Source organism: Typopeltis vanoorti, chromosome 17 (genome assembly GCF_054136105.1).
Source record: "Typopeltis vanoorti isolate ZY-2024b chromosome 17, IOZ_Tvanoo_1.0, whole genome shotgun sequence".
NCBI classification, from domain to species: domain Eukaryota; kingdom Metazoa; phylum Arthropoda; class Arachnida; order Uropygi; family Thelyphonidae; genus Typopeltis; species Typopeltis vanoorti.
In genome coordinates, this window is record NC_143565.1 from 81,803,794 (window position 1) to 81,828,408 (window position 24,615).

Below are 24,615 nucleotides of genomic sequence, written 5' to 3' on the forward strand. Positions count from 1 at the left end.
GACTACTGCGGTAACTTCGTGGTATGTGGACGTGAAGTCACCACAACCCTATAGAACATCTTTGGGATGAACTGGAGCTTCGGATGAGGTCAGGGGATGTCATTACATGCTGCCAACAGCAAGAATGGTCCAAAACTCCCATTGATCGCTATAGTACGCTTGTAGAAATTATGCCCCGTAGGATTGCTGTATTCTTAGCAGCGAAAGAAGGTCCTACGTCTTATTAAAGTGGGCTCCATGTCTGTTTGTTCCTCACATTATGATATCCGTTAACTTCTTTCCAAGCAGTGTAAGTATCTATAATAATGTCCACAACATTATTATAGATACTTACACAACAATGATGTCCACAACATTGACATTTTTTAGGAAAATTATTATAGAAATAAGAAATGAAAGTGTTATAGAAAATCAAAAGAGCTGTGAAATCACAGCTCTTTTGATTATTAAAATTAAATTTTAATATTCATATTCCACTAAAATATCATAAATTATCTATTTATGGATTAATAATTTTCCCAGAAAAATAAAATCTATAAATTATGCATTTCGTTATAAACCAAGGAAAACCAAGGAAAGCAAGTTATCAAAACCAAGGAAAGCAAGTTTCTTCGGTGTTTTTTTTTTTTTAATTTTGATTCAGTGTACAGTGTACAGAGTCAAAAACTTAATTTAAAAGGCACTAATTTACAAAATAAATATTTAAAAAATAAAAATAAATACATACATAAATAATAAAAATAAATGAATGCATAAAATGCATTAATTTATTTTTATTAATATAATGCATAAAATGACAGTCTCTTTAAAAAAAGTATTTTAATTTACAAAACAAATACATTTATTTTTTAAAAAAATTAAGTGCGATTTATAAAAATAAAATAAAAAAATTAAGTTGACAAAAGGTTTAATCCTTGTTTTTTTTTTTTTCTCCCATGAGCGAAGGTGGTGTACGTGGATAGGTATAATAATTTAATGAGAAAATCCTTATATGACTTCAATAACTTCTTGCGCTTATAAAGTATTTCCTATTCACTCTATAAAGTGATCGGTATCTTTTTTTAAATAATAACAAAATATCTCGTCAAGTATGTTAAAAAGGTAACTGACATACGGAATATGTAGGAGAGTGGATGCAATTTTATGAGATAGCACTTATCTTTTTTTTTAAGATGAAATGGGTAAAAACAGTTGAGGAATAGATTGAAAAGGACGGAGAGATGCGACCTGCAGCGCGATCTACCATTTTACTTTTTATCCCCGTCCCCATAGCAGGTTTTATCATTAGGCAAACAAAGGCAATCGGCTAAGAGCGTTAAGACCTCGTGGCTTATGTTTGTGTGAGTATGACAATATATATATATATATATATATATATATATATATATATATATATATAGAGAGAGAGAGAGAGAGAGAGAGAGAGAGAGAGAGAGAGAGAGAGAGAGAGAGAGAGAGAGAGAGAGAATGGATAGGGGCGCCTAAATTTTCTTTGCCTAGGGGCATCTGATACTCTCGGATCGGCCCTGCCCGTCCCCACTCCATTTTGTTCATATTGTGCGTCAAATTTCAGCTGAGCTGAAACGACATTTAGCAAATTATATTCTAAAGTTGGTCGAAATGAAGTGAATAAACTTGTGGAGGACTGAGTAAATAAATTCATCCCCTTTATAAACCTAACCATCTCCCCATTGTACTGAAATTCTTGGGCGTGGGTGTATGTGTGACGTAAGTAACGATTATTCAGAACTTGTTCAAAATGAGTTGAACAATGCATCTTGTCAGGGTATTCGAAGAAAGACAATGAGAATTTTTTTTAATTTATTTTACAGAATGCGATAATTATTTTATTAACTGCATTTAACAATTTAAATTGGTTGTACACGTCTGTCGAGTTAAACCCAGTGTACCAATAATATTCAACTTAGAACTGAAGTTAAATAGATGGAATTTGAACCCTAATGATTCCTATAAGAGCAGTCACTGACTCTTAGCAGTATTTGGCTTAAAGTTTACTCACTGCATTGATTCTTGATTATATACATTATAAATAACCTGGGTCAGTACTTAGATATTATTATATTTATCAAACATATTGTTGATACTGGTCTAATTTCATTACATTATTTCAACTTCCCACATGTTAAATTTTTAGCTCCTTCGATTATATTCTAATTTATTAGAATCACCACATTGTCCATTGCTTAGTTTAGTTGGTGATGGCGAAATCAATAATCGATCTTTGACACAACACTTCACTTTCTTGCTATAACTGCTGTAAGGTTTCGTTTTGTGTTGTAAGACGTTTTTCCTTATCTCTCATATACACTTACGTCACCAGCACATTTCAGCTGGTATCGTTTCATACATATAAACACGATCATCATTCATGGAAAAGGAAGCCTTCAACTGTACATGTGTCCAGCAGTTTTTAATAGTCATAATAATAGCCATAATTTATTTTTTCCTCAAGTAGACCTTCTGCTATTTGTGAAATTCATTTCGTTTTTGTACTGTCAGGTAAGAGTTCGTAGTAACAGAAATGTTCATATAAGAGGTAATTTTTTTCTTACTGAAATTAACAATTTCCATAAAAATTAAAATTTTAGTCTAAACAATTAGGATGTCTGATATTGTTTTTCATAAACATGTGAACGAATTTGGAACAGGAAAACTAATTCTGTAGCAAAACACAAACAAGATCAGGATATCGTTTTGTACAGCAGTGTTTTTCAAACTTCTGTCTTCAAGCCTAAAAAAACTATAATAATAATAATAATAATAATATTATTATTATTATTATTATTATTAGGAATAATAGATTATGAAAAAGCATTTGACAAAGTAAAAAGATATATAATGTTCGATACATTACAAAGAATAAATATACATAATATTTTAATACATGCAATATTGAATATATATACAAAGATAATGAAATAAAAATAAACATAAATGAAAAAATGTCTGAAAAATAATCTATAAATCAAGGAGTAAGACAGGGATGCCCTCTGTCACCAACATTTTTCAATATTTACATTAATAAAATATTAATACAGTGGAACACCTTAAACGCCTTAATCATGGTATAGAAATTTCCCGAAATAACAAAATAAATACGCTATTATTTGCAGATGATCAGGTAATAATATCAGATAAGGAAGACAATTTACAAAGAGCAATATATAATTTAAAATTTACAGTAGAACAGTTTGGAATGAAAATTTCCATTGATAAAACTAAAACAATGGCATTTTGTGAACAAACTCCAGTTAGAAGTAAAATAGTTATTAATAATAAATAATAGAACAGATAAATACTTTCAGTTACCTTGGATGTGAAATATCACATGAAGGAGAAAAAAGACATAAAATTAAAAACTTCAAAAATTTTACAGATTATACGCCTGCTAAATAGAACACTCAATCCAAATATAATACAAAAAGAAACACGCTTGAAAAGATACAGTACTTTAGCAGTGTCACCACATTATTATATGGCAGTGAAATTTGAGCAATAAACAAAGAATAAAAACAAGTGAAATGAGATTTATGAGAAGAACTGAAAAATACACATTATTAGACCAAAAAAGGAACGAAGACATTTTAAAAGAATTAAAACAAAATTAATAGAAGACAGGGGCCGCTGGTGCATAGGCACTGCAGAACCGCATCATCCCCAATTTTTCTCGATACATAAATATATTTATTAATTTATTTATATTTGCTTGTAATATTTCATTTTATCATCAACAATCCTATACAATTCTCTTATTTTGTATAAAAAATAATAAAAATCCATCTCATAGCACTGAGGAGGGCGTAGGACGCAAGCAGCACTGTGTTTACCACAGAGTCATATTGCTATGCGAGCTATTAGCGTAATGCGGCACTGTCCGTCGATCAGTTCCACTGTAGTTTATATGCAGTTTGTGCCAGGAGTGGAGTGTTCGTAGTACTTATCGCGTTTACTCCGTCTCTTTAAATATTTGGACATTACAATTAAAGACATAACATTTGTTATAGTTTTTATTTTATAACATTATTGGGGTTATGATAATGGATTTTATTTTTAAGTAATTTTGGAATTATACCAAACTGTATAATTTTATCTATAATAAACAATATTTATTCATGTTTAATTTTTTTTTTTAATTTTTATCATAATTTTGATATTTCGTCCAAACACGTATACACTGTACTTACAGTGCGTATGTATATTTCGAAAGTTGCGGCACCCCCACGATTTCAAGGCACGAGTCGTCGCTGATAGAAGAAAAACTAAACAATTATAAACAAAAATGGATTGAACATATAAACCGAATGGCCAACACCCGATATCCTAAACAAATAACAAAATATATTGGAAAGATTAGGCAGAATAGACCTCATAAAAGGATATAGAATGGATAATGAGACCGGAACAGACCAATATGGTCTATACCCGTAATTAGCGTTATGATGATGATGATGATAATAATCATTATTATTAGATTGTCATTATCATTCATATTTTAGCCTTGACCCCAGTAGTAACCCAATGAGCAAATGATCCTGTGATAAAAACATTACTTTAATCTCCAAAACAATGTTTTTTATTAAGCATTATCCAACCTATAAAATTAAAAAGTAAATAAATAAATAAATCCTCCAATATCTTTAATTACAAAGGGAGTAGTTCAAAATTCTTTCATTCCTAACTAACATTTTTGAAGATCATGAGCAGCCGGACCTTGGCCATCAAGAATAAATTAATGCAAGATTTTCAATTATTTATTACCGTCATCCCTCAATTTACGTCGGGGTTCAGTTCCATCAGGAAGGACGTAAGTCGATACATTAAATCAACAGAGTTATAGGGGTTAGGGACTTAACAGTAATAAGTATACTGTCATTTTAATTTTTAAACCCTATTATAAAACTGTACTGTGCGCTATTGCCACTGTAAAACAGGAGAATAATCACCCAAATCTTCCTCCACAATCACATCTTCATTATCTTCCCTGCGTGAACGATCAGGTTGGGGCTCTTCTGGTGTAACCTTTTTTTTTTTTTTTGATGAAAATGTCCGATGTGCTTTGCTTATTCCTCTTCTTCAATTCATCATAAATTTGTTTATAGCAAGCAAAACATCATGTACTTTCCTTTCTATTAATAAGTAGGGTTCAACATTGGGGTCCATGTCTTCAACCATTTTGAGAACATCGCTAACTGCAGAGAACATTTCTGCAAGATCCTTCACTGTGAATTGTTTAACTATTTCTCCTTGTTTCTCTTTTTCCTCTTCTTTTCTCGTTCTTCCTCTTCTGGAACACATTGTTCCTCCAGTTCGACCAATACTTCGTTGATCAACTCTTCAGGGGCACTTATGAGTTGAACTAAGTTGTCATCATTCATTCCGAGATTCAGGTTGTTTGCTAAGCCCACTATTTCTTCACTCAATTTAAAACTTCCAAAATCATACACAAACCTTTTTAATGTCTTTTTCCATATGCCACTCATACACTGAGAGCTCACTTCATCCCAAACTATAGCAATATTTTTTAATAATGTGATAAATATTGAATGCTTTCCAAAATTGCATGAGAGTCTGGTCGCTTCTTTCATTAGCAGAAACGGCTTGTAAAAAAGTTCTCCGTAGATAATAAACCTTAAACACTACTAGATTTCCCTGATCCATCGGTTGGATCAATGAAGTAGTGTTTGGAGGGAGAAAGACCTTGAACTTGGTGAAGATCACCGATGTAAGGTGGATAACCTGGAGCATTATCTAGAATTAATAAAATTTTAAATTCTACATTTTCTTTCACACAGTAGCTGTCCATTTCACTCGCATAACAGTTGATTAAGGCATCCTGGAACAATTGTTGAGTCATCCACGACTTCTTATTGCTCCGATAATGAACTGGAAGAGTATGCTTCCTAATGTTTTTGAAGATTCGTGGATTGTCACTTTGAAACCAAGCAAAGATTTTAGCTTTTTTTGGATGAATTGTCCTCTAGGGCATTTTTTCCCGAAACAAGGAGGTCTCATCCATATTAAATGTTTGCTGTGGCAAATAATTTTCCTCCATAATAATTTTATCCAATTTCTCTACAAACTCCTTGGCAGCCTTCTCATTGGAAATTGCAGATCCACCATATATTTTCACATTATGCAGTGCAAAACGCTGCTTGAATCTCATGAACCAACCGGAAGAAGCTTTCAATTCGTAGTATCGGGTTCTGCTTTCTTCTTCAATGTGTTGAAGAGACTTAGTGCCTTAGCGGTTATGGTCACAGCGCTAAGGGGTATGCACTTTTGGTTCAGGTCCTCTATGAATGATGGAAGTAGCTTTTCCAATCACTGATAGGACCTTGTCGTTGCCTCGTCACTATCGTTGAACTTGCAACCTCGTTTCAACATCAGTTGCTCGCCTTTTTTCTGTGATTCTTCACTAGGTTTGGTAATTGGGCGTGTAAGGGCCATGTTGCACAAAATATCGCGAAATATTTAATGATAAATACACAAATAACATATTTTTTCAAACACAAAATCAACAGAGGAACTGTTGAAGCCGACTGCCGAGGGAGGTTGCCGCTGAATGCGCTGTTGCTACTGCTTTGTTGTTAAATAGAAATCTTTTTATTATACGCTCGCTTACGTCTTGTTCAAAAGTATAGTCGAGAAAGTTATTTTCTCCATTATAGAATCACGGACGTATCTTCGAAAGGACGCAACTAGAACGGACGTAAGTCAAACGATGACTGCATATGTATTTTGTTTCTAAATATTTTAATAAAGTTAAAAATTATAGATTTGTATTTAAATAAAGAAGACATTTAAATAAACAATGACAGAATATCAATGTAATTAGGAGGGGGGGGGGGTCTGAAAAGTTCTGATAAACACACAAATGACATTAAAGCAACTGATATAACAACAACAACGTACATCTTAGTAGAAGAGTATGAAGGTAACTTATGTTCTTATATCTTTCTCGCATGTTCATTCTTTCTTGTGGTTTCAGTTGATTTAATATCATTTTTGTTCTAGGTGCTTATCAGAATATTCCAGATCCCCCACCTACTCGTATTTGTTTCGTTGCTAAGTGCTCTTCTTTACACACACAAACCAGACAAGATAACGTGATACCCTCTTTTCAAAAACATAAATAGAATTTCAGGCGACAGAAATGAAGGAGGAAGAGGAATACATATTTTGACAGACAGCTAATAAATATCGTGTTACATGTTATTTTAGCTCTTGTCATTGGCAGTAGCGGCTCGTGGCTTGAAATCGTGGGGGTGCTGCAAATTTCGAAATATACATACACACTGTAAGTACAATGCATACGTGTTTGGATAAAATATCAAAATTATGGCAAAAAGTAAACATGAAAACATAATGTTTATTATCGATAAAATTATACAGTTTAGTATAATTCAAAATTACTTAAAAATAAAATCCATTATCATAACCCCAATAATGTTCTAAAATAAAAATTATAACAAATGTTATGACTTTAATTGTAATGTCCAAATATTTAAAGAAACGTAATAAACACGATATGAGCACTATGAACACTCTACTACTGGCGCAAACTGCATATAAACAATAGTGGAACTGCGCGACGGACAGTGCCGCATTACGCTAATAGCTCGCATCTCACTATGAAGTGCATATGCTCTCGCTCGTAGCAATATGACACTGTAGAAAACACAGTGCTGCATGCGTCCTTTGCTCTCCTAAGTGCTAGAAGATAGATTTTTATAATTTTTATACAAAATAAGAGAATTGTATAGGATTGTTGATGATGAAATTAAATATTACAAGCAAATATAAATAAATTAATAAATATATTATATGCCGAGAAAAATTGAGGGGTGCTGCAATTCTGTAGTGTATATATATATATATTTATATCAGGGTTACCAAGTAATTTTATAAACTTGGTTATTTTACTCCTAATCCCAAGTAAGCAAAAAGTTAAGTTTGCTCTTGAACGTAGTTCAAGTCTAAAAGTCGTTCAACAGCAGGGCAAGTCACTGTAAAGTTGGGTAAAGCTCTGATCATTACTCTTAGTATTTTCCATAATGTAAAGCACATCTCACTAAAAGATGTATACCGCAATACATTATGGGTGGGGTCACTACCAAGACCGGTTTCAACCTCACTGAGTTGCTAGACCCTACATATATACCATATATACCAAGGTTTTAGTAATACAGAGCCTTATCAACTTTACCTATACAAATTGCTACACGGTGTTTTTAATTTGAATAAGAATCTCTAGAGGAGATATAGATGTAAATAAGTTTTTTTAACTTGGGTAATGTATTGCAGTATACATCTCTTAGTGAGATGTGCTTTACATTATGGAAAATACTAAGAATAGTGATCAGATCTTTACCCACCTTTACAATGAGTTTCCCTGGTGTTGCACCAGGGAAACTCATTGTAAAGGTGGGTAAGACTTGAACTACGTTCAGGCGCAAACTTAACTCTTTGCTTACTTGGAATTAGGAGTAAAATAACCAAGTTTATAAAATTACTTAGTAACCCTAAAATACATTTCTTAAGTTAAAAAAACTTATTTACATCTATATCTCCTCCAGAGATTCTTATTCAAAATAAAAACACCTTGTAGCAACTTGTATAGGAAAAGTTGATAAGACTCTGTATTACTAAAACCTTGGTATTTAGGGTCTAGCTACTTACTGAGGAGTAGCATCTTTTACTCCTCAAAGCATTCCCTGCCACAAAATATTTGTGTTACGGATTTCACGAGGTGCCCAATGTGTGCTGCAGAATCCCGTTTCAGACAGACCAAATTACATCCCTTATTATTCTGCGATGAGTCCTATTACACACAGCTCTTTCTACCTTATTCTAAAGGCGATTAATTGGATTGACGTCTAGTAAATAAACACATAAAGACGCTAATAAAGTATGTATGGTAGCGTGTATGTTTTGTACACAACACATTATCCTGCTGTAAGTCATGTAACTCTGAAGGCATGCCGGTATTTAGTCCAAAATACAACAGTATCTCTGGCAACGTTCAGGTAGATTATATTCTTTGCGCTTCCCTTTGCCCTCTTCTAACAGGACAGACTGTTAGAAGAGAGGAAATAGGCTGTTTCTGTGATATTAGCATCAGCACACATAGAACCTATCATTATATTGTACTGATGGTTACTTAAGTTGCCCTGTTGATCTATTATTATTATTATTATTATTATTATTATTATTATTATTATTATTATTATTTGACACCTCCAGGGAGTTCAAAGACTCATCGAGGGAGGGCACCTGCTTTACAACTCTGTCTCCACCACTCAATCCACAAAATGACCGCAACTACACCAACGCCATCTACCGCCGACCACCACCACTACTATTTCCACAGACAATCACAAACATCCATGCCCACAATGGAATTCGAACACTCAGCCCTTTGGCTGGAGAGCGGATACGCTAACTAGTTTTGAAGCTTATACTAATAAATGCTAAGTTTTCCTATTTTTTTTAAATTTTATTTAAAAAAATTAAGTTGAAAATAATTTTATAATGCATTTTAAAGATTTTGAATTAGAGAATTCTTTTATTAGTTTAACAAAATCAGAATTACAAGCTTCTTACAATACGAAAAGCATTGTTTTTAGAGGATAAGTATTTAAGTTTCACATAGGGCTATTTTATATCATAAGAGAAGCATGGTGGATTATACTTTGTATATGAGTTGTCGATTTTTTTCCTGATTGCTTCTCAGTAGAAAAATTGATTGAAAATAAAATCCCGAATAAACTTTAAAAAAGTACATAAATGAGTTTATACTTTTATGATCAGTTGTATAATAATAATACAAATAAAATTATTAAACAACATACCAAATATATGTTTATTTAATTACTGTTTAAATTAAAGTGTATTTGGAATCAACATCAGGATTGATTATAGTGAATTGGGAAAAAAGATTACCGAAGATGAATTGATTGAGTGGTCTCGCGTTTTTTAATTAGTGACTACTGAATTTGGGACTACTGAATGATATATTTAGAGGTAAGCTTTCTTCCTTTTGGCTATTTTTGTGATTATACATTGCTTAGCTGATAGAGGCTCTATTGTCAATAGACCCTACTAGGTCGTCAGGAATAAGAAGTCGGAATATTCCTTCATTGTACACAAGGATGGAGAATATAAAAGATATCAAGGACGCCATTCAACATTTAAGCAAAGATATGTCACTTGACATTCTCAAATTCATTCTAAAGAAATTTGAAACGGTTTATCCTGGTTGCTTGAATCTCTTCACTCAAGTAAATGACCCCGAAGACGATGATTTGGACATCGAAGAGGACATTACACCTGTTCTACCTATAAAGACTCCCCGATCACAGGAGAAACAATCTAATAAAAGACGCAGAACATCGGAATATGGAATGGAAGATGATGTAACAACTCACGAAAATCAGGTCACCCAAGATAGAAAAGAAAAGGTCCCTCCAGTTATCCTTCGAGATAAAGATAAATGGACCTCAGTCTCAAGATCCGTAGGGGAACAAAATATCAATTTCTCGTGGGCAAGAAATACCGAAGAGGGTGTAAAGATTCATCCTATCACTGTCACAGATTATTGCATGATGACGAAAATGCTGGACAACTCTAAATTGCCCTTCCACACCTTTGCGATAGCAAGCGAGAAGAACCTAAAAGTGGTTCTAAGAGGAGTGGCTGAGGGCATCACAACTGATGAGATCACAGCTGACCTCATCAGTCAAGGATTGACCCCAATCAAAGTCAGTGGGATGCTGAGGTCAGATAAAACGCCAATGCCACCGGTGTTGGTCGAAATCTCCAATAGACAAAAAATTATCTATGAAGTTACTGACATTTGTAAGCTTAGAATTACAACCGAACCTCTAAGGAAGAAGGCATCGGCAGGGCAGTGCCACAGATGCCAGAGGTTCGGGCACGTCCAGAAACTGTGCAGAGCTGCCTACAGAGGCCTAAAATATGGTGAGGGTCACCAAACTAACTCCTGCACCAAGCCCAGATCCACACCTGCCTGCTGTGCCAATTGGAGGAGACCACATCCGCTAATTACAAGGGATGCTTTTTCCATCCAAAAAACCGTGGATCAACAAGAACGAACCACGCTCTTCCAAGCAATGACACAAACAATCAAGCAGGTCGCCCTCCAGATCATAATACCTCACATTCGGCAGCAGAGGAAGGCACTCGACCTTCATCCATATCCAAATCATATGCGGAAGCGGTAAGAACCCAGACTCCTTCATCGCAAGAGCAAACAAGCTCTAAACTCACATCAGCTTTAACCTCGTCACTTGCAACAATGCTGCATGAATTCAGCAAAGCAAGTATCTCATCATCTTCCAGAAAAAGATTCTATCTAGAAACCCAATCCATATTAACAGCTCTCTACAATGTTTAAAAAATTTAAACCGAATTCCCTCATGATAACAGCATGGAATGCCAATGGATTAAGAAATAAAATTCTCGAGCTGCAACAATTCGCAAAAAGATACAATCCAGGCATAATCTTGATCAGTGAATCCCACCTCAGACCATCAAACAACCCAAAACTAAGAGGTTATATTTTATATAGGACAGACAGACTTAACTCTAGTGTAGGCGGCACAGCTATTTTTATTAAAACTTATTTGAGCCACAACTCGTTGACCAACCCCCAAACTCTAAACCTTGAGGTGACAGGTGTGAAGGTGCACACTAATAACGCAGGCAAACTCAAAATCTACTCAGGGTACAATACTTCCAGCATTCCACTATTGACAGCAGACTTAGACTCCATCCTCGGCTCCACGGATTCCATAATTATAGCAGGAGATCTAAACTCCAAACATACGCCTGGTTCAGTTCGTCAATCAACTCCAAAGGCCGTACCTTATTCAACTACACGTCACTCAACTCATCAATGGTAGCTGGACCCACTGAGCCCACCCACTACAACTCATCAGGAAGTTCTGATGTATTAGACATAGTTATCCTCAGAAACATCAAATATCAATACCAGCTGGAGATATTAGAAGAGCTTAACTCAGATCATAATCCTATTCTGCTCAGGCTAGGACTTCATGATCCTCTCTCCCCATCATTCTTTCTTACCATGGGACAAGCTCTCTAAGGTTCTCCTAGTCCACATCGGTCCACCCCCTGTCATTCGTAAAAAAAAAAAATAGACAAAGCTGTAAGCAATTTAACTAGACAAATCAACACAGCAATAGCATCAGTCACTCAAACCACTGTCTTCCACGCTCCCAACTGGATCCCAGAAGAGATAATGGACCTGATTAGAGCCAAAAAAATAAAGCCAGATAGCGATATCACAACACTAGAGCCCCACAGGACAAAACAATCTTAAACAACTTGAACAGACAGGTTCGAGAAGCCCTCCAGATGCACAGGAATTCCAAATGGGAATCCAAACTCGTGGAAATCAACCAAGAAGATAACTCCATGTGGAAATTTGTAAAATCTCTTCGTACCAAAAGACAACTCCTTCCCCCTTTGAAGACCAATCTTGGAATTGCACACTCAAATGAAGAAAAAGTAGAAGCCCTAATCGACATTCTGGAAAATCAATGCAGCCCATCATACGTAAACTTAAATATCAATCTCATTTATAAAGTTCATCGTAAAATTAGAAATGGATTAAGACAGCCTAAGGATGATTCAGAAACCATCACCCCACATCTCCAACAGATATAATAAATATTATTTCCCATCTGAATTACAAAAAGGCTCCTGGCCCTGACGTCATTACCAATAGAATAATAAAACTTCTCCCAAGGAAAGCCATAATTCATCTAGTTAATATTACCGATTCCATTTTAAGATTCCAGTACTTTCCCACAGATTGGAAAATCGCTGACATTATACCTCTGAAAAAGCCTGGTAATAACCCACAACTTCCCCAAAGCTACAGGCCCATTAGTCTTCTTTCCTGTCTTGGCAAAGTAACAGAAAAGGTCATCCTATCAAGACTACAATCAGCAGTGGACAAACAGAAAATAATCCTAAATGAGCAATTTGGGTTTCGCAAAGCTCACAACACAGAACAACAAATTCACCGACTAACAGAACATATCACCCATGGTTTTAACTGGCACCTTCACACTGCTGCTGTATTTTTGGATGTTGCCAAGGCCTTTGATAAGGTCTGGCATCAAGGCCTTATCTTCAAACTAATTGAAAACAAGATCCCAATTAAACTACTGAAACTCATATACTCATATATTAGTGAAAGATACATGCAAGTAAAACTCAACGGAATTGTGTCATCAAGGCGCAAAATTCTGGCGGGAGTACCTCAAGGTTCTCTTCTGGCCTCAATACTTTTCACAACGTACATAGCAGATATTCCTTTCAATTCAAGAACAACTACTACGGTCCTTTATGCCGACGAAACCGCTATTCTAGCAAGATCGCTCAGCCCACGCCTAGCAATCACCAGATTCCAAGGAAGTATCAATGAGCTAGCAAACTGGTTCACCAATTGGAAGATTCAAGTGAACCCCTCAAAAGCCATGTTGTTTTCAAGAAGAAAGGACTGCAATAAAGAAGACATCCTGCTCTCTGGTCATAAGATCCCATGGCAATCAGAGACCAAATATCTTGGGGTGTTAATGGATAAGAAACTCCTTTTTAACAAGCACATCAATCTTATTGGCTCCAAATCTTCCAAAGTAATAGCAGAGCTCTACCCATTGATCAACCGCAAGAACAAATTGAACCTACATAATAAATTGCTTCTTTACCGGATGGTCATACGTCCAGTCATTACCTACGCCTCACCAGAATGGAGTCACACTTCAAGATCAAACATTTCGAAATTGCAGAGAATCCAAAACAAATGCCTTAGGATGATCCTGGATGCACCGTGGTTCATCAGAAATTCACAGATTCACCAAGAAACCGGCATTCCATACATTTCCTCCTTTCTTCGTAATCTAGCAGAAAAATTCTTCGTGAAGTCAAGTTCACATTCAAACCCACTAATCGTACAAGCTGTCAATTACAAGGAGACTGATTACTGCAAACACAAAAGACCGAAGGCTATTCTTCTCTCAGCTGATCATAGCTAACACAAATTCCCCCAGAGGGCGAGCTTAATTACTCACAAATCTCCCATTCCCAAACAATTCTCATTACAGAAAAAGGGAAATATGAAAAGCACTAGTGCTTCATCCATTCTGTCAGTAACGTTAATGATAAAATCAACATCAGAACATTCGTAAGAAAAATGTCATCCGATTTTAACTCAAAAGGCAGAAGAAAGAAAATTAAATATACCGGAATTAAAATGAAAAGAATGTGAATATAATATCACGTGATTTCAAATTCAAAACAATGGAATATAAAGAAATATCAAAATAAAATAAAATAAATTTTTTTAAAATAATTAAAAAAAGAACGACACTTTACTTAATCCTTGAGTAGACTAGTGTCAAGCGACTGCCAAAGTCTGGATAAGCTCGGAAAAGCAGAACTTTTTCCGGGTGCTTGTTAAGATGTAGTTATCTTAAGAAGACTGCTGGTAATTGACACAAAAGAGTTTCGCTTGAGCAACAAAAAGACAAAGAACTCAGGCGTGAAGACTCAAAACAAAGATTAGTCGATGTTGCGAAGTTATTTTGTGATGTTCCTAACAATCGCTGCTGGTAATTTACTTATCATTAATTGGAGCTAAATTTTCGTTTTGTTCTACCAAACGAATACGATGAAATACAGTTTCTTCAATAAATAAATAAATATTCTCGAAATATGAAGATTAATTATAAACAAAGGTCGGTGTTATTTGTAATTTACCTTTCATACCTAAGTGGTAAATTACGGGTTAAATGTATCAAAATATTTTGAAATGTTCTAACAAGCGTCATAATATATTTATATTTACCGTATATTTACTTAACGTTGTTTACTATGTTGTTAAGAGATTCATGAAGATTCTGTTTATGATTCGTCATATTTGATTATTAAGCCTTTTTATGGGTTTCCCATTATTATCTGATTGCACTCTGGTTCTTTTTTTTTTTTTTTTTTTTTTTCCTGCATCGAGTTTCGGTATCGAAATCAATGATACCTTTATCTTTTTTGCGAAGATGGCATTTTATATTAATCAGTTTGTTGTAAGTGATTTTCCAAAGCGTAACTGTTCTTTTATCTTCTTCGGTGCAAAGAGGTTTTTTATCATAAAACGTGTTCAACTTGATATTCAGAATCATCATGAAATTTTATGTCAAAAATTTCTCAAATAATGTCATATAAAAGTGAAAATAAAAAGCTTAAATTATTAAGTAAAGTAAATGTGAGCAAATCCAACTTACATTAGTGTCTCATCTCATCTTCCTTTTACCCTCTTTTACCTTGCGGTGTAGAGGGTTTGTTAATCATCGGACCGAGAACCGTTCACAGGATAAGATGGTTAACCCTACACCCCGCTGGATCCTAAGTCCGTAGTGTTGAATTATCAAGGTTCTCTTTTGCGTGATGAAAAACCCCAGGGTAAAGTGAAAAAAAAAAAACCCTACTGGCCGCTCCCAAGACCGGCTAACTTGGCTATGGCTGAGGAAGATCCTTCAGCTCCTCACGTCACCGACGGGAATCGAACCTAGGACACTAGGAAAAACAAATAAACAAAATGTTAGTTATGGAACAATAAATGTTAAGTTTGAATCACCGCTAATGGGGACACTTCAAAAGTAGCTCACATTAGCGAATGATGATTGGTGAGGGCGTGTCTATGAATCCTTCCTTCAAACTACTGTTCTACCAATCATCACGCACAGTTCATGCATCACTTTTGTCACCCATCCTCCTTTCTAGAACAATCGCCGTTACTAAGAAATGACCTTTGCGATAACGAAGCTTCCAATTGGTACGTTTCTAGAACTTCTCCAAAGATATAAATACATCCGTAGCCAGATTGTTTGATCATTTCAGTTATTGACTGAGTATAAGTAAGTGCGTTGTCTTTAATTGTGATTCTTTTCAAGTAATTTTTTTATTTAATGTTTAACGTAGTTTCATTATCTCATTTCATTGGTTTACATTAAGATAGGTACTGAACAAAAGTGTCAGTATTTAAAAACGGCTATTTTAAAAACAAGGGATAAAATTTATAGAAATAGGTTTAAAAGGTTGGAAACCACTGGTCTATAATCATTAGTATCTCAGTGGCGCAGTGGTGATGAAGTCAAAAATGTGCTTCGGTTGGAATGATCTGGGTTTCGCATATCTCGTCTAGAATGCTAGGAACGTTCAGAAGGATTTCAAACAAAAGGTGGGTTATCAGTCTCACAGCAGCAGAGATTAGATTTTTCCTACCGAAACTCAGCTTTTCACCCACAAAATAAGGTAAATTGGCCAAAATATACCTTGTTTTGTGGGTGAAATTGTGAAGACAACAGCGAATAATGGGAATGATGGGGAGGGCATCATTCTCATTGTATAAGGCTTTGATCAGGCCACATATGGATTATTGCGTGCAGATTTGGTCACCTGGTTTTCAAAAAGATGAAGATGTATTGAAAAAGGTTCAGAGACGATTCACTTAGGTGGTTTCGGGTCTCTGGAATGTTGAGTATTAATACAGATTGACAAAATGCAATTTGCAGAAATTGGTGGATAGGAGGAGGAGGGGGGGGGGAATATGGTCATGACATATAAGCTGTTAAGAGGTTATTACCAAATTAATGTCGTGGAGGTTTTGCACAGAATGGGTGAAGATAGAGAGAACAACAGATCATTCCTGGAAGCGCGAGAGTGTGGTGGGCGCACAGACAATGAATACATTTAAGGCGCGGTATGAAAAACTGTGTGTATAAGAGTGGGCCTCCAATGATGAGTCGTTGACTCCATAAAGGTTTTTCTATAATAATAATAAACGAAGAATATAACCAAGTTTCACTGCCATAATATCTGGTAGTTCGTCAGAATTATGACAGCTCAGTTCATTACATATGCAAAGAAGATTTGCAGTAAAATGTTCTAACAATTACCTGAAAGTAATACGAGAAAGCTGATGGTTACTACTAATGGTTTTATTGTAACATTAACTGGGCAGCCATCTTCTTTTGCATTTTATGTCAACCAGCATCTTAACTCTAACGATGCTACAGATATGAAACTTGTTCGTTAATTCTTTAGTTTTTATTTTCTTATTACATAAGGTCTATTGAATGAAAGAATTTCTCCCTGCTAAGCTTGGTCTAAATGGTAAAGTTTTAGTGTAAGCATCAAGAAATTTGAACAAAAAAGCGAAACTCTCCATATTATCATTAATTACTTATATTAATGATAATATTATTAATATTACTAATTTTATATATATATATATTCTTGCCATACTACAATCAAATGGTCTTTCCTCCTGTTACATGTGATTGGACTGCCAGTTTGTTCAATGGTCGTTAACTGGGTATCATGATGAGTTACTTTTTCTCATATCATTTTTAATCAATGCTGGATTTTCTCACGATTCTGTACATGCCCTTGCACTACTTCTTTACGTGAATAATCCTCTCTCTCTAACTTCATATTAACAGTGTTGCTGATGACAATACTCTCCATTTTCATTCCAGAGAGTATGTAGATTCAGACTATTGAAGCTTTAAGATCGTCCATAACCAATCTTGAACTGTAATCATCTGGCCATTCTAAAACGCAGACCTGTCTTATTTTTCGGAAGAAAGATCCTACTTTACTTTACTTACTTTTAATAATGTTCCGATTTCCAGTCAAAATCAGCTTTCTCTTCTTGAGATGACTTTCACGTCGCATCTATCCTGGCAAAAAATATGAAATGATTAAAAAAAATCAATACCCTTTTCTGACTCCAGAACCTTTTTCGTGCAAAACACTACTTCTCTCTACTCAATTTCTAAATCCCAAATGCTACCAAACTTAGACTATGGTTTTCGCATTTAGAGTAGTGTACCCCTAAACCTCTAAGAATTCTTAATTGTATACGGAGGAGGAGGACAATTCATCTAATTAATGATCCCTCTGTCACAGACTCCCTGAAGTCACTGTCTGATAGGTGTGCTGTGCCCTTTTTTTTAAAGACACTTTCGTAGATGTTTCTCTGTTGAGCTGGCCACTGCCATTCCTCCTCTTTCCTCTAATTATTATATAAAAACTACAGTGGTCACTAATCAACATCTATACAGAGTCTAACTCCAAACATACAGAACCAACTTTTCATCACCTTCCTTTATATCGTCTACCTTTGTTTTTGGAACAGCCTTCCCAATACTATTTTCTGAATGACATCTCCTGCTTTTCAAAAAACTTCTTAATTGGTTCCTTCTTTCTTCTTGACCTCTTACTAATGTTGTGTGATCACTTGTGTGCAGGGTCAGTATAATTAAAAAAATGCAAAAATTACTTAACTTGGGACCAACTATTTACAGTCTTGGGAGAAATTTGTTGGTTGTCCATTATTAGTACAGACAGAAAGGAGGGGGTTGTTGTTTATATTCTACACGTATATCCTTGTTACATGTAGAATACAAACATTTCATTGGTATTTGTCAGTTCCTTGACCTTAAACGGATACCTGGGGAGAAGATGGGTTAGAAGATTTGCAGTATATAAGAATTCAAGCTAAGAGAAACGAAATAGTTATCAAAAAATATAACTCAACTTGAGTATTTCGCGAAATAAGCTTTGAATAAGCATGTACAGGATAATAACCAGCAGTTGGGATAAGTTGTTAGATTGCAATTTATTTGGGAATTATCGAATATTTATGAAATTACAATTGGGCGGAATCTAATCCAACTAATTCTTTGACATCGACACTGTTGTCGACGGCTGAGGTGTAATACTTCTATGATAATAATAGTAATAATAAAGACGATATCTGTGGTAGAGCTATAACTTTCAGAAAAAAATGGCGGACGTTAAACATTTAACAACAACTTCTATTGATCGTGAGAACTTCGGTGCCAAATAAAATGGAACTTACTTTTCTAAGAGACTACCTTGAATGAAAAAAAATTTTTTTTTGCTTTAAAGTATTAAATAATACATCATTTTAAAAAAAGGTTTTCGTGCTGATTTCAAAAAAAAAAAAAAAAAAAAAATTGTGCATACAAAATGTGTTTTTGAAGTCAGCACGAGAGCTAACGAAGTAAAAATGTTAACTCTAAATATCGAAAAATCCTTCTGACTTGATTACCATTGAATATTCACTGCATTACAATGTTTTGTAATCCTTTACCTAACGAACCTGATGGGAAGTTGTTCACAGATAAGTAAAATGACATTTCATTATTATGTTTGGTGTTCAAAGTCATCCTAAGTTGAGATATGCTTTTCAAAAAAGAATCTCCATGGCAAAGTAGGTATCGGCAATGCCCTTTGATTTGAAAGATATCAGTTAGAACGCATCTAGAACCTGAAGAATCTTTAGCTGGTCTCACCAAGAGCTATTTAAAAAAATATATAGTTAACCGATTTCCTTTTTAAAGATCATCATAATAATAAAAGCAATTGTCTGTGTGGAAAATAAAAACGGAAGTTCAAAATTTAGCAAGAGTTTAAGTTGGTCATGAAAATTCTAATGCCAAATAAACGAGATTTGGTAAGTAGGGAAGGATTCGAGACTTCAGATCATCGTGAAATATTTCTTTTATCAGTTTGAATAATCTTTCTAACCTCTGTATTTTTTTTAAATTTCATTTTTAAAAGCATACTAAAATGAATTTTCTCCTTACGAATAGATGTGCGAACAATACATAAAAAAACAGGTTTTCATTACTTTCTCTGCTTTCTCTACTTTGCTATAAGAAATGCTGATCGAAGCGAGAAAAATTTTTTCCAAATCAATGACGTAGTTTGTCCATATCTGTGTAATTCTTCTTATACATAAAAAAAAAAAAATCAAACATAACTCTTCGATAAAAGCAGTCATAAGAAAACGAGTTTATCACTCTAACGTGCTGACCTCGTTTGTGTTGAGCTAAGTGTAAAAAATGAAGAAGCAATATTCAGATCACAGATGCAGCAGATGCTACGGTTCACTTCACTCGTATAAAGAACATAAATGGCCAGTAAGGACACAGAAGTAGATTTTTTATTAATAAAAACAAAATTGTTCAAGTATTGAAGAAATAAAATAAAAAATAAAAAAAACCTACCAACAAACATTTGTCATATACCGGGGATTAATAATTTCTCCTACTTATAATATGACAGAAGAATCCCTTTGGCAATAGTGATGACTTCCCCCAGTGAAAATTATTTGACATTTGAGATGAAACGACAAAAATTGGAGGATAGTGGAGGCTTAATCTGCAATAATAATAAGAAAAAAAACATTCTGATAATTATTTTTTAATTGATTACATTTTGCTCTAATTCACATATATTCCCTACAGATCCCTTTCAAGAGCAACCTGATTGCATACACTCATTTTAAATTTTCCTTATTGGCAGATATGGTCAACATCACCAGACGCCAGTTGGTAGTTTTGCTTCTTGTTGCATTAGGGAATCTGGGAGCATCCTGCTGCTATTCTCTACAAGGTCCCTTCTTCCCAGAAGAGGTAAGCCCCACATCTTAATCTACAATCATATCTTATGTTGAAAAAGCCTCGATATTTGTTTATAAAATGTTTAAATATTTTTATATGACACATAAACATTGAGAAAAATAAAACACCAATATCATAACTGCTATATTAGTGAGAAGTTTTAGGAACATTAACATAAACCAATAAAGCAGAATCAGAATAAAGGTGCTACTTTTCGGCTGTTAGTTACATTTCATTCTTCTTTCAAGTTGACACAATACAATTGATGCTGAGTTCTAGAAGTGCTGGACTAATGCCAAAGCAGTCCACGACTAATGTTAATGTTCCTAAATGACAAGCCATCAAAGCATAAACCCCTGGATTTATCTGTGCTATCGTTTAACACCAACAAAAATCTACGCATGATAAGGGGGTTTATGGTAACGTAAATAATAAAATCAATAGAATTTGCTGAATCCTTTGATTTGAATAAAAACTATCGATTTTTAGTTATCTTTTATATTATGTTATAAAAGTCACTGGCTTGCATATTACAAAATGGGCCACATACGAAACGAAGTTTTTCACTCCTTGTGTACAGTCACCAATCCAGTTTTTGACACTGCCGGCTACCAATACGTGGCTGGAATCCTGTTGCCCAATCGTAGAATTCAGAAAGTACATCTTTTCATTGAGGATGTTTCGTATTAAATGCAACAAGACTTTCTGAATATGATGATTGAGACAGAACGAATGGTCTTGTTCCAAAATATCACGGAATAGATTGTCCAGCCTTGGTCTTCTCAGTCCAATGATGCCGTGTCTGAAACCGTTTTCAAGAGCTATTCCACAGCACCAGTTTTTAAACGTCAAAGAAACTAAAGAAGGTGTCAATAGTTCTGTCTAAAAAACCAGAGTGATTTGATGAATCATTGCCAGATCAAGGAGAATGAATCAGTAAGATAAACTGAAGAAATAAGAAACAAAAATATTCTTTGGTTGGAAAAATCTGATTTCATATTCCATCTAAGAAGCAGCGAATCGAATTAGTTATTTTCAAGTTTATTAATCTTTTCAATTATTTCTATTTATTTAGAAATTTAGCAATAAAATGTACTAATTTTAAGTATATTAAGTGCTTTATTTCATACAGTAAAATATGATCCCTCTGAAAAAAGTGTCCGCACTATCGTCTTCGACTTGTGACATCACATGGTCAATAAGAGAGTTCCGTTACTTGGGACATCATGCAGTTGATAAGAGGTTTCCTCTACTCTATATGACAGCTGATAAATTAATGCCACTTTAGTTGAAAGTAGATATATAATTTTATTGCATTTTAAATTATATATATAAAATCTGATGCATATTAATTTGAAATATTTTAACAATTTAATTCAATAACATTTTGACTATACACACCACTATTTACAGATGAGTCAAACTCCCGCTTATAATAGGATAAGTAAAGGAACTTGCTAGTCGAAAAATCTTCTAAGTAAACATTTATACAAACATCGTTTAAACACAGTTTTAAATTTATACTAACCCACTTATCTATACTTTAAAAGATTTACTTTTGAACTTTCTAATCATCTCTGATTTGTATTGTGTCAATAATATTTTCTCCCTTTCTTAACAAAATGCTGAATGATGATTGCATTCCTTTTTCGTTATCTTTTTTTTTGTCTCTCACTTACGAAACACTATAAATTTATAGTACATAAGTAGATGAGTGGGCAACGGATATTCTTTTAATTTAATTAATTAATATAATTTTTTTTGTATTTTTATTCATCTTACCTGGTCCAGAAACCCTCCTCAAGCGACCAAACTATTTTTCAAGCCACTGGATGGTTTTCTTCCGGAAACTCAGGTTTGTCATCCACAGTGACGGATTAAGGATAGTTGGGACCCCTAGGCAAATTATATTTGGGGGCCCCCAAAAATATAATTTAAAAAAAGAATTTAAAAAAAAATAAAAGTTAGGTGTAACCAATCAAGAGTGTATAAATTTTATACAGTACTTTTGAATTTTTTGAACTAATGGATTTTTCTGTCTATTAAAGGGTTAAAGAATGATAAATAATAAAACTTTTTATTTTATTTTATTTTTTAATTTTTATCAGTTTTTTTTTTTTTTTTACTTGGACTACACTCAAATAATGAGAAAACAAAAAGTCACACTAAAAAGTTATTTTTGAAACAAACACCTCACTCTTACATGATTCAATAACAAATGAAGTTAAGGAGCAACCAGGCGAAACTTCCTATCTCGGCAATGCTATCAGTTTTCGTGAACCTCGACGCTGCCAACAACGCTGTGCGCCTACATTGGTAATGCGGTTTAATTTAAAGCGTAGATAGCGTGCGCTGTTCAAAAGACAAAATACGAAACTTGTCAACTAGCGCCGATATTTGGTATTTTGGCATTATTTAAAGCGTAGATAGTGCGCGCTGTTCAAAATACGTATTAAAACGTAATAATTGTTTTGAAAAAGTTTTCCCTTAAAATAATCAAGATTTTTATGATGTTTACCGAAAACATTAATATATTTTAAAACACTATAGGAAAATGTCTTGGCTTGGGGGTTCCCAAAAGCTTCAAACCCCTAGGCACCTACTTTATTGCCTTAATGGGTAATCTGCCACTGGTCATCCATCAAAACTACGCAAGACGACCCCATGAACTAAATATTTCTTGTTGGACAAGGAAGGCAAAGGCAAAGACCCACGTTATCTATACTCCTTTAAATAATAAAGCAGTTTTAATTAATAATTTTTCTTCATGAGTGTAATAACGTTTCACGATCCTACAAAATTAGAACTTTAATAATGAAGTGTACATTTTCTGCGTTTTTAATTTACCCGATGATTTTCAACAAACGCATGAAAATGGAGACATTACTGCACGACCATGTAAAAACACAATGGCAAAGTGAACATAAGGTGATAGCGTAAATCTTCTTGAACATTTGATTGCTTTTAGAAATAGTTTACTTTTGCAAAATGATGAACTCTTGTTTGCAAGAATTCATAACAAGTCTCTCCAGTAACTGTGAGTGCTCTTAGAACAAGTTTGAGCACCAACTTTTCTATTGGTGACATATTTTTGAATAATGCCTCGATTATTAAGCAAAATATTAAAATCACTTCTTCCGTTTGAAGCCTTGGTAAAATATTCTCTCCCAAACCAGATAAGCAAATATAAATTTTCGCTCCCACTCCTCTGCAACAAGCGTTGGGTCCATGCAACAAGCTTTGCACCGTTCCTTTAGACTTCTCAGCACTTCCATACTCTAGTCCCCACCACACACATAGGATCTAGCATCATGGTGGTTATAGATAGCGTTTTTCTCTGGACAAATCGGATTTTTAATCTCTCAGTTTAGGAAAAAATAAACCATGGCAGTTTTCGGCCATGCGGAGTAAACATGGCCGACTATTTACTCCACCTTCGGTCCAACAACTTCAGAAAGTTAATTATGGCTTAAAGAATACTTCCTTCTCTGTTTGGGAGTAAAACATTAGTGGTATTCATGACAAATATGACTGGCACGAATTTTTTTTTAAAAATTTGTATTCATTGTAGAGATACTGAGAAATAAGTTATTATTGGCTGTTATAATTATGCAGTCACATTATAACAATGACGCAATTAACTAGAAGTTTTCTAGAAACTTCTAGTTAACCACACACAGTCATGTGTTCATATGTAATAATTTTTCTAGGTATATCTTTGGGAGCATCATATATTTCAAAAAAAAAAAAAAAGCGACGCATTCCCAAGCAGTCTAAGCTTTTCAATAATACCAGCTTCTTGTGCAATGGATTCAGATGTTCGGCTGCAAAAGACAAACATAAAAATATATTTTTTAAGAAACAATATACAGTATATGATTCTTGATATTTCGGCTGTTACTTGATTTTCATTTGATTCTTTTACAGGCAGAGAGAAAAGGAATGACTCCTACCCAATATGGCCTTGTGTTTGGTATATTTCAGCTTTCAATGTTCCTCACTTCGCCTTTAGCAGGGAAGTTAGTAAGTATGATTTGAACCTAAGTGATAA

The 24,615-nt window shown here is 34.3% G+C and overlaps 1 protein-coding gene across 2 annotated transcripts in view; it reads left to right on the top strand.

Moving 5' to 3' along the window:
* Window positions 1-2,398: 2,398 nt before the first annotated feature.
* The window catches only part of LOC150097560 (MFS-type transporter SLC18B1-like), a 96,418-nt gene continuing 74,201 nt past the window's right edge, over window positions 2,399-24,615 (top strand). For both annotated transcript variants that reach the window (XM_090407448.1, XM_090407449.1), the window contains exons 1-3: window positions 2,399-2,520; window positions 20,467-20,576; window positions 24,492-24,587. In XM_090407448.1, the coding sequence (XP_090263574.1) occupies window positions 20,469-20,576; window positions 24,492-24,587 (204 nt within the window). In that variant the 5' untranslated portion in view covers window positions 2,399-2,520; window positions 20,467-20,468. The remainder of the gene's footprint in view (window positions 2,521-20,466; window positions 20,577-24,491; window positions 24,588-24,615) is intronic.